Source organism: Glycine soja, chromosome 18, assembly GCF_004193775.1.
Source record: "Glycine soja cultivar W05 chromosome 18, ASM419377v2, whole genome shotgun sequence".
Classification (NCBI taxonomy): domain Eukaryota; kingdom Viridiplantae; phylum Streptophyta; class Magnoliopsida; order Fabales; family Fabaceae; genus Glycine; species Glycine soja.
The window spans coordinates 13,433,193-13,445,414 of NC_041019.1; the positions used below are offsets into that span (position 1 = coordinate 13,433,193).

General features: G+C 34.9%; 1 protein-coding gene across 1 annotated transcript; it reads right to left on the reverse strand.

Annotated features, from left to right (window-relative positions):
• Nucleotides 1-10,885: 10,885 nt before the first annotated feature.
• LOC114396962 lies at nucleotides 10,886-12,105 on the reverse strand. Its single transcript, XM_028359116.1, has 2 exons — nucleotides 12,024-12,105; nucleotides 10,886-11,304 (listed from the first exon to the last, which is right to left on the reverse strand). The coding sequence occupies exons 1-2, from the start codon at nucleotides 12,103-12,105 to the stop codon at nucleotides 10,886-10,888; spliced, it is 501 nt and encodes a 166-aa protein (XP_028214917.1).
• Nucleotides 12,106-12,222: the final 117 nt, after the last annotated feature.

Below are 12,222 nucleotides of genomic sequence, written 5' to 3' on the forward strand. Positions count from 1 at the left end.
GTTGACATGTTCTTGATTTGTGGTGGAGGATAAGTGAAATGTGAAAATCATGCTCTGATATGATAAGCCAGAGCTCTCATGATATTTGAAGTATTAATTATTAGTATAATTGAGTTTATACAACATCATTATGGAAGTACTCTGTTATGAGCAAAAATTCTGCTCTATGGTTTCTAGAATTCGAGGACTAGGAGACCTCCAGAAAAGGGAGATTAAGGAGAGGAAAATTCTGATTATATTGCTTGCATTCCATTACATCTTACATTCGTATATATAGGCACATGAATGCTGAATTTTTATTATAATTCCTCTACAGGTCCTAAGGAGCAAAGGCCAACAAATGCAAATAACCGAATAACAAAATAAGATTATGGTAGTTGTTATGCTGCTAGTTCGGCAAGTGCACCGATTCGCACAAGTAGTATATTAAAACGGTAAGACTGAGTATCATATCCACAGTGAATTTGTTTCACTCAAAACTGTATATTCAGTGAGCAAACATTTGTATAAACTGAAAGCAAGTAAATATCAAGTTGGGATTTTGTTCTAAAATCTATTTCAGTACAAACTAAATATCTAAAGTTTGAGAAGTAAAAACAGTCAAGTAAAAAGCGTCAGGTCGTTCTACTAAATTTTCCTTGATGTTGTTATGGAATTTTCTCTATCTAATGCTATTCTAGTGTTCTTATGCTGAGAAATTACTCAAACCAATATCTCTCCAGTGAATGAGTCTAACTCTCTTTAAACCTTGTCCTTGATCCCTCAACAAACTCAGCCTAAAAGAGTTACATTTAGTCTACAACATAATATGGACTAGATCACTGCACTCCATTCTTAGACATACAGTTTTCTAGCTTGCTCTACCAAGTTTTGAGGTTTTAAAGTACTTTCCAATGCTAAAAATCCTAACTATACATACAAATGGGTGATCAAGCCACAAGCATATAAAATAAGCATGGATAGAAGCAATGAACATAGAAAAGCAACATTAAATAGATAGTGAAAGAATATTACATTAAGGGTTTAGCAGAACTTCCCAACCAAGAGGTTTAGCCTTCCATTACAAGAAATAAGCTTACAATACAAGGAAGAACATAGTGTGAGTGAAAGAAAGTGGCAAAGAAGGGTCGAGGATGTCTCCTTCAACCTCTAAAACCCTAATCTCACTCCTCTAACCTAAGCTCTCTTGGTGACTTGAATTCTATAGCTTCGGCTTCTCCCTTGGCTCTGTTTTTCGACTCTTCTCTTAGTTTCCACCAACTTCAGTGTTTTAAAGGCTACTTGGACGTTTCAGCTTCTGAAGGCTCGCTTAGTGAGACTGACTTGCTAAGCGAGAGTAAGTGAATTTTGGCTTAGCAAGCTGGGCGCGGGAAGAGACAACCTACTTGTTGGGCGAGCTTGCGGTGCGCTGTGCGAGCACATCTCTAACTGATCCTCTTCTAGGATTTCCCAACACGCTAAGTGAGTTGTATGCCTGGCTTAGCGGATGTCACTCGCTAAGCGCATATGCCTCGCTTAGCGAGACATCAACTACTTGAACCTTCTCTTCTTTTAGCCTGAAATTGAAGTGGTTTCAACATTAATTTACAAAATGGGAGTATCCACTATATAAAATCAAAATAAACACGAAAATATTTGAGGTATAGTGCTATTTTTGTGCAAATATTCAATATAAAACTTAGTCGTGAATAGCAACTAACAGTAGCAAACAAGTATCCTCACTTTCCACTAGCAGGCTGCCAACTCAGCGTTTAGGAGCAAAGGTGGTTATGAAATCCTCCAAATGGTGCAGTTTGCTCAATTTCCTTTTGGCCCTAAGGTTAGTGCTTGTCTCCCCACTGTCTGCTTGTAATTCTTCCTTGCTCTATCACTTCATAACATTCCCTGGCCCATCAAAAACACCTTGTCCTCAAGGTGTTGGCTGTAGGAAGATTGAACCTGGATCCCAAATTAGAATGGGTGTAGGAATGAGTGAATGTCTATTAGTGGAACGGAGGCAGAACCAGTTAGCGGCATCGGTGTGCAAGATGACGCTGCCGTAAGGAACTGTGTTGCAATGGTCGTGGCGGTAGTGTTGGTGGACAATGCGAAACACCTCCGACAAAACCACTTGTGCCGCCACGTGTTTTGTCACCAGAAGGGGTAGCATGGATGAGAACTCTGGCTCCGATACGGGTCGTGACGACAACCACACCGCTTGCGCCGCACTGTGTATTATCGGCAGAGGGGCACCTATGATGACAACTTCGGCGTACCCACAAGGACAAGTTCCTCCAGGCGTTGCTGGGAACTTCCTCGCCGGCGTGGTGGCTGTAGATTGATGAAGAAGATGGGATCGAAATATGCAGTTTCAGAAGAATGGTATCAAGTTTGGAGACTATTGAATCGAAAGTCACGATGGAATGGAGTTGAGCAGTAGCGAGGTTGGCAATGGCAGCTTCGAGACGGTCCAAGCACTCGGAGGAGAGTTCATCGTCTGCCATTGGAGCTTAATGAAAGCACCAAGTTGTTATGAGCAAAAATTCTGCTTTATGGTTCCTAGAATTCGAGGACTAGGAGACCTCCAGAAAAGGGAGATTAAGGAGAGGAAAATTTTGATTATATCGCTTGCATTCCATTACATCTTACATTTATATATATAGGCACATGAATGCTGAATTGTTATTCTAATTCCTCTACAGGTCCTAAGGAGCAAAGGTCAGCAAATGCAAATAACCGAATAAAAAAATAAGATTCTAGTAGCAGACATGTATCCTCACTCTCCACTAGCAGGCTGCCAGCTCAACGTTTAGGAGCAAAGGTGGTTACGAAATCCTCCAAATGGTGCGGTTTGCTCAATTTCCTTTTGGCCCTAAGGTTAGTGCTTGTCTCCCCACTGTCTGCTTGTAATTCTTCCTTGCTCTGCTGCTTCATAACATACTTTCATAAATGATAATATTCAATTTTATTTTCTTTTCCTTTTAATTTTTAGAAATCTTATTCTTCTCACTTCTAACTCTTACCTTAGAAATTAAAAAGCCTGTAGTGTTTTATACACTCTACCAAGAACTTTGCATGTATACTATACCATACATTTTGCATGTATATGCTCTCAATATGTACTTTACCTTGACCAGAAAAAGGGTTTTAGATCTTGTCTTAGATTATAATATATACTTTTTTTCTCCCATTTTGGCTACAAACTCATTTATGACCGGTTCATGTTTTCTAGAGATCTTAGCTGGAATCAGATCATAGGATCCATACCATCAAATAAAGTGGTAGACAATATGACAACTTTGACGATAAACAATCAAACTTTTATTTATTTATTTTGTATTTACAATATTCTTGGTTTCCTTATCTATTTCACATTATTTATTTATCTTAATGCAAGACATGACAAAATTGAGTTTTCCAGCAACCTATATTTCACATATTTATATAATTATTACATAACAATATCTTAAGTCTTAAATAAAACTCTATTTATGAGAACAAGTTATTGTCTAGAATCTAGACATGTAGACTTTAATTTATACAAGTTCAATTTTATGCACATTGGGTTGATTTTTTATTTTCATTATTAGAAAATAGGCTTTTTACTTTAGTTATTAAGGACTTTTAACATCGGTTATTAACCGATGTTGAAACTACTTACGGTAAAGTATTAATGTTAACATCAGTTGTTTAAAAACTAATGTTGTTTTACCAAAAAATAACATTGATTTTTATAAAATTAAAATCGATATTGTTTGCTTCTCACCAACATTTGTTTTTCTAGAAAAACCGATGTTGTTAGTAAACAACATCAGTTCCAAAAACTGATGTTGTTGTTTACTGACAACATCAGTTTTTCTAAAAGCCAATTTTGTTTTTTTGAATTTTTTTTAATATCCTATAATTTTTTAAATTACCAACCTGTAATTATTCATATCACAACTTATCATTCAAAGTTGTAAAAAAAACTCATAAAATAAGCAATGCACAAAAAATTATAAACAAAGTATATCATGCACAAGAGTAGTTATAAACATTTATAAACAAATATACCATAAATGTGTTCAAGATGTTCCAATATTTATCACAAAATATATCATCAAGACTTATAAACAAAAATTTATAGATTGATAATAGTAGAGTAGTAAAGTACTTCAATTACAAACAAATCTAAAATAAAACAAAGTTAGAAGTTGTATCTGGGAAGTCAAATATCATTTGGGTTTCAGCTTGTAAATTTTGTGGTTGTGCAAAATTCTTCCATCAATTTTCAATTTTTGTAGTCTTCCTCCAATGATTATAAAATATCCTACATTATGTAATCCCTTCCAAGTTCCGATGGGTAAATCCTGCAACTTTCATAAATGAATACATGGTACTTGAAACATCCTAAAATGAACATGAAATTCATATTAGATATGTATATGATTTTAAAATTTGACATACAGAGGAGTGTTTAATTACTCACCAAATTGCTGCAAGACACTTTATACTCAGTCTGCAAGACTTTAAAAGTGACCGAGTTTGGAACTTGGTGGGACAAGGAGTGCCATTTAGGGTAAGCTTTTGGTTCAGAGTTGCTTTTGAAGATGGTGAGGAGGAAAACACTTTGTACAAAGTGGGTCGAGGTCACCTAATGATTTCCAGTGAGCTCAAAGAACTCTTTGAGTTGTGTCCATCTAGCTAGTAGAGCTGGGTTCATCAGATCTTGGTTGTATGTAACATAATGCATATTGCCACTAGAGTGTAGCAGATGCAAAGTATGCCCTAGTTCATCCTTCCATCTTACAACAAATGACCTACTGACTTCACCATAAGGCTATATTTAACAAGCAACATAATATAAGCAAATGTGTTATATCATGTCATGTTTATTTAAGAATATTCTTGAAATTTCTAATCTGACTCATTACACGAATAATGTTGAACATATCCTCTGCTTTTTTGTTATTCTTCATCATTGTGTTAGCCATTTCCTTCCAATTCTGTTGATCTTCATCCATTATTTCTAAACTCTATTTACAATATAAGTATGACACTAAATAGATTTTGTCAAACCATCTAAATCCACTAACTGATCCATGCACAAACTAACTATGCACCATGCTGATCTAGGAGCTTATCCCATGCAACTAATATAATATGATAAATCTGACATAACAATATGATATCAATAAATCTGCAAAACAACAATATGATAGTGGAGGAACCAAAACCATGCAAACAAACAATAATGAGGTGTACATTGTCAAAAACAACCAAAACACCAATAAATCTGCAAAACAAACAGAATAAACAATGATTTCACTGAAAATTCCTAAGTAAAATTTCACTAATTTCATTGTTGAAAAAAGGCCTACATTGTTTGTTTTCAACATGACTTAGATACTTTGGAAGGCCTACATTGTCGAAAACAACCAAAACACCAATAAAAGGCCTACACTATTGAAAACAACCAAAACACCAATAAATTTGCAAAACCAGAACCAAAACCATGATTTTACGGTTGAAAAAAGCTTCGAGAGAAAAACATACCATGAGAGCGAGAGTGACAGTGACACCTAGACTGTGAGCGAGAATGAGACCGAGACTGACACTGAGAGTGGTTTCACCATGGGTGAGATTGACCGAGAGCTAGATGACAATGAAGATACCATGAGAGAGACCATAATGGTTTCAGCACCGCGAGAGTGAGAGTGAGAGTGACAAAGGGTTCATGAGGGAGACGAAGCGTGAGGGAGACAAGTGAACTTCCAGAAGTGCGAAAAATATTATAAATAGGACAATACAACGTCGGTTTTTTTTTCAAAAACCCATGTTAACGTGAGTTGGTTAACATTGGTCTTTGCAAAAACCGATATTTATGAAGTCACGTTAACATCGGTTTCTGAAAAGCCGATGTTAACCAACTCGCATTAACATCGATTTCTAGAAAATTGATGTTAACAAACTCACGTTAACATCAATTTTTCAAAGAACCGATGTTAATGAAGTCACGTTATTTACGATTATATCGCTGCATTTTCGTTTACGTTGGTTTTCTATAAAACCGATATTATTTTAACGATGATAAAAGTAAATTTTCTAGTAGTGTTTCATTGCCAAACACATATCACTTGCAAACAATTTAGTGTCTCAGTCTATCCCCTTTGAATATCTATTTAGAAAAACTGATGTATACTTTTTTCATGTTTTTATTGGTCCTATTTTTTTAAAAAAATTATCTACTTTTTAAGACGGTTCTTCATAAAACCGTTTTAGAAATTTTTTTTTTTAAAAAAAGTATCTACTTTCTTAGACAGTTCTTCTTAAAATCGTCTTAGAAAGTCTGTCTTCTGATGAACTGTCTTAAAATCGTTAATTTTTTAACATTTTTTTAAAAAAATATTTGAAGACGGTTTCTTAGAAAACCGATGTAGAATGCAAGATTCTAAGACGGTTTAAAAGCTATAATGAAAAGTTAACCCTTTTCATGACGATGAATTCAAAGACGATTCATAACTGTCGTGAAAAGCATAAAATAACCGTCTTTGAATACCCTTTATGTAGTAGTAAATATCTTTTATTCTACTAAATTATTTTAAAGGAAACTATAGTAATTGGAGATTATTTGAGATAATTTGTTTTTTTAAGAGATCATTTGAGATAATTTTTTTTAAATAAAAATGTTCTTCTCTCTCCTGTTAGAATTTTCCTATTAATTATAGCCCACAATAATTATTAGGAAGATTCTAACATTCTCCCACTTAGGCATAATTAATTGTATATGTTTAATTTAAAAACATTTTCAAAAATGACTCTCGGGATAATAACATATTGTGGTCACAAAACTAATGATCGCAAGATATAACACGTAATAAGACTTCATCCAACCAAAGTCATGTAACACTAGATCATGGGGGTAATTACATCCCTTATTGATGCAACACCTTCCATAGTCATAAATATCACCAACTTTGTTGACTAGTCATCAATGTGAAGTGTAGTAATAAAATGATGTGCTAATGTGATTAAGAAGCCATGTTGTTATTTTTTTTTCAGCAAGAAATTATATGGTTTATTTTAAAACCAACATGCCTTAGCTCCAATCCTGGTGTCAATCATTGGCATAGTGATCCCAAAGACATCGAGCTTTTAATTAATTTCACATTTGATATACACATACAAAAGTATCACAATGAAATTCATCTCATCATTTATTCATCAAATCTAATGCAGAATGTCGTCAGTACATTATTCCCCGGAATTTAAAATAAGAATTCAACAACATAAAGGGAAATAACATAAATCCAAAGCTTCCACTAACCAAATATATCAAAAGAACTCATAATGCCCATGTTTTAAACATGTTGAATGAAAACAATAGGCCTAAGTCCCTTGGTCAAGGGATCAACTAGCATGGAATTTGTGTCCACATGCTCTACTACTATGGAACCATCTTTCTCAAGATCTTTGACAATTAGGTACTTCAACCTCAAGTGCTTAGATCCACTAGAGGTCTTATTATTATTCATATAAAACACTGCAATTTTGTTATCACAAAAAATCCTCAATGGCCTAGCAAATGAATCCACTATGCAAAGTCCTATTACAAGATTCCTTAACCAAACAACATGAGTAACAACAACATAACAAGCAATGAACTCTGCTTGCAGGGTAGAAGAGGCAACTAGAGTCTATTTCTTACTTTTCCAGGATATCGCACCTCTAGCCATCATGAAGATGAATCCATAAGTGGATTTCCTACTATCGAGGCACCCACCAAGATTTGAATCTGTCTACCCCACCTTTAGGTTGTCAGCTCTCCTATACACAAGCATATACTCCTTGGTTTTCTGTAAGTATCATCAACTTTGTAGCAGCTACCCAGTGATCATTCCCAGGGTTTGATTGGTATCTACCAAGAATGCCAACCATAAAGGCAATGTCAGGCCTAGTGCACACTTGGGCATACATAAGGCTGCCTAAAGCACTCCCAAAAGGTTCTATCTTTCATCTTTGCTCGCTCAATCTCATTCTTTGGACATTGACCATGCTTAATCCATCATCTTTGACAACTAGAACATCTCTAGGTTTATAATTTTGCATATTTAATCTCTCTAAGACTCTTTTATTGAAAGCCTTTTGAGACAATCCTAGTATGTGGCATGATCTATCTCTATGATCTCAGTCCCCAACACAAAAGAAACTTCACCAAGATCTTTCATGTCAAAGGATCTCGTTAACATTTGATTTGTCTAATGCAACATGCCAAGGTCATTAGAAGCCAACAAAATATCATCCACATACAACATAAGGAAGAAAAATTTGCTACCACTGATCTTGAGGTATAAGCACTAATCAACCTTATTCTCCTCAAATCCCATGGAAGTAAAAACTTCATCAAATTTTAGATACCACTATCAAGAAGCTTGTTTCAAGCCATAAATCGATCTCTTTAGTTTACATACCAAGTTCTCACTACCACCAGTATGGAAACCCTCAGGTTGTTGTATGTATACTGTCTCACTCAAATCACCATTCAAAAAAGTTTTCTTTACATCCATTTGATGTAACTCTAAATCAAAGTGAGCACGAGGGCCATAATGATTTTGAAAGAATCCTTTGTAGACACAGGTGAAAAAGTTTATTTAAAGTCAACACCTTCTTTTTGTGTAAAACCCTTTGGCACCAGTCTAGCCTTGAATCTCTCAATGTTACCATCTAAGTCTTTCTTTGTCTTGAAGAACCATTTACAACCAATTGCCTTATATTTTTCAGGCAACTCAACATGCTCCAAAACACTGTTAACTAACATAGATTGCATCTATTCATCCATTTCACACTTCCATATTTTTTGACTGAGGGCAAGAATAGCTTCCTAATAGCTCTTTGGATCAACCATATCTCCAATATCATATGCATCTTAACTGAGATAGACTTGAAAATCATCACTAATAGATGGTATCCTCTCTCTAGTCGAGCTCCTCAAATGAACTTGTGGAACCTGCTCAATAGGTTGTTCATTTTCATTCACAGTAAGAGGATCAATCAGATCATTGGCTCGAGGGCCAACTATATCTTCAGTCGCAACTACATTCTCAACTGGAATAACATTGGAAACACCAACACTTGGAATAGGTAGTGGAAAAGAGACAGTCTCGGATGACTCAGTATCAACTCCGTTAGATAGAACAATGGGGTCCGTCACTTCAAGCTCCAAAAAACTTGGTATTCATGGATTCTTCAATTTTGCTCCCGCTACCAGGACAGAAGAACCTATATCCTTTAACGCGTCTGGATATCCAATAAAAAAACAATGAATTGTCTTGGGGTTTGTCTTTTTCTACAAGGGATTATAGATTTTCATCTCAGCTAGGCAACCCCAGACTCGAAGATGGTTCAGGCTGGGTTTTCTTCCTATCCGAAGTTCAAAAGGAGTTTTGGGAATGGATTTACTAGGAACTTTATTTAGAATGTAAAAGATGGTTTTCAAGGCTTCTCCTCCACAAAAATTCTAGCAAGTTACATCTACTTATCATGTTTCTCATCATATCTTTAAGTATCCTATTACACCTTTCTGCTACAACATTTTTGTTTAAGGGTCCCAAACATGGTGTATTGCAAAACTATTCCACAATCTTTCATGGTAGTGAAAAGTTTCCACTTGAGAGATTTTCTTATAAACTGAATGGTCCCATATGTTGCCTAGTGGCACCATATTTACCATAATTCTCCACCACGGTTAGACCTCACAACTTTGATAATTTTTCCCAATTGTTTTTCTTCTTGAGTTTTAAAAAAATTTAAACTTTTCAAGTGCTTCAAATTTTTATTTAATAAAATAAATATAGCCATATTGGGAAAAATCATCAATGAATGTGATGAAAAACTTGTTCCCACAAATTGTAGGAGTTAGGGGCCCACTAATGTCTGTATGAATAATCTGTAAGAGATCTGAACTTCTAGTTGCACATTTCTTTTTGGTTTTAGTGATACCTTTAATTTCCCCTTGTACAATCCACACAGGCCCAAGTCATCAAAATTCAAGGAAGGTAGAATATTTGTTTTTGTCAATCTCTCAACCATTTCCCTAGAAATGTGACCTAAGTGTTTATGCCACAACACAAAAGATTTTTTCCTCAATTTTAGACCTTTTAGCAACAAAACTCTCAACCAAGGATGAAGAAACATTATCAGGATCTAAAGACAATTTATATAAACCATCCACTGAAGATCCATAACCAACAATTTGGGAGTTCAACATCAGATTTATTTTCCTGACACTAAAAGTAAAAGTGAAACCAAGTTTGTCTAAACAAGAAACTAAAATTAAATTTCTCCTAAAAGAAGGTAAATTAAAGGTATCATTCAAAACTAATTCAAATCTAGAAGCTAAAACTAGGCTGATGTCTCCTGCTTTATCCACGAACACTTCAAGATCATTTCCTACCATAGTTTGCTTTCCCTGAGACTAGACTTCCTCAAATTTCTGAACCCCTGTAAAGACACAACAATATGGGTTATGGAACTACTATCAAGCCACCAACAATCTATAGGAACATTAACTAGATTAGACTCAAGGCACACAAAAGGTAAGATACTACCTTCAAATTCTTGCTTTTTCTTTAACTAGACCTTGAACATCCTATAGTCAGTTTTCTTGTGCCCTTTCTTCTTACACACCAAGTATCCTTCTTAAAGGTAGTTGACTTAGGACCTCCTACATTTTGTTGTTGACCTTTGCCCGGTTTCCCAGAACCTTGATATTTATGAGAAGCATTAGATGTACTCTTGGTATTTTCCAATGTCCCTTTCCAGAAGTGGGTTTGCTTTGGACATATTATATGGCTATGCCACTCTTTTCTTTCTTTGAGTTTCTCTTCCTTAGTGACACATTTGGTAATAAGGTCATTCATTGTCCATTTCAGACAATGGTGTTATAGGCAAGTTTAATTTGTGTGAAATCAGTGGGTAGGCAATTTAAGGCATGTTCAACAATGAATTTCTCATTAATGTCAATTTTGTGAGATTTAAGCTTGGTTTGGATGTGAATCATCTTCACAATTAATTCCCTTACACCATTAACATTATCATATCTCATGTCCATTAACTGCTTCATTAAACATCTAAACTCAACATTATCTGATACTCGATACCTCTCTCCTAGAGCGTAAAGAAACTCCTTGGCTGTCACTTTCTCTGGCAAATCACTCAAAAGATGTTCAAAGACTATCATCTTGATGACAATTATACTTATCCTATTAGACCTCTCCAACTTAGCCAAAAGTTTCTTTTTCTCAGGTGTGCTCTTCACATTGATCATAGGCTTACTCTCACATAAAGCTAAATCATGATAAGAAATTCATAAGAAAAATTCCAAATTGTCCTTCCATTTGGGGTAATTTGATCCATTCAAGATCTCAATGGAAGAAGAACAATTATTTACATAAAAGTTCACTGCTAAGTCAACACAAGAATGCATCAGGATAAATTCAGGACAAGATATAGTTCTAAATGAAACAAGCTATCAAAATGAGGCTAGTACCATAACACATTCCCCTTTGGGAAGAATGTACAAACCAATGTTATAGCCAAGGTCACTACCTCAGATGGGTTAATCCATGAACATACACAAAATTAAGAAAATAGTCCCCTTTGGGAAGACATATCCTTAACTTAGTGCATTCCCCAATAACTCCATCTACTTGTAACTCTCAACCTAAACACACAACCACCCCCTTTGGGCAGACAATAACATGCAAAGATTAAAAGAATTTCTCAAATTATAAAAATATTTCATGAATCAAAATAAGTGATCCCACTTTGGTGGTAACAACTTATAGTAACCCATGAAAATTCTCGAATAGGAATCATTTTTTTTCTCTTGTCCAAAAACATGATCTAGTCAACAAACAAATGCATAAAAAAAGCATCCTTATTGGTCAAATAAATTAAAAGAGCATTCCCCGTATACTTTGATCTTAAACAGTAACAATAAAATAAATCTTGAATTTTGGTGATTGCGATTTGGAAATTTAGAACACCAATTTTAATTTACTTACTTGTTGAAGACATGATCAAAAGAATCATTGTGTATATGTAGCGGTGGTGGGGTAAGCAAAACCTAACCTCGACCCGTCCCATTGTCATGCCTAAGAATTAGAAACAAAATTTATGACATTAATTTGTCAGAAAATAAAATTTATTAAAAAATAAAAAATATCAGGGATAAAAAATATATCAAGTCTTTAGTGTTTGATG

Excerpts from the sequence above, each read along its gene's own strand:
- LOC114396962 (XM_028359116.1), bottom strand. The coding sequence starts at position 12,105 with ATGGGACGGGTCGAGGTTAGGTTTTGCTTACCCCACCACCGCTACATA. Across the intron at positions 11,305-12,023 it reads TTTGATCATGTCTTCAACAA|CTTTATGTGAGAGTAAGCCT; the intron begins GTAAGTAAATTA and ends ATCATGATTTAG.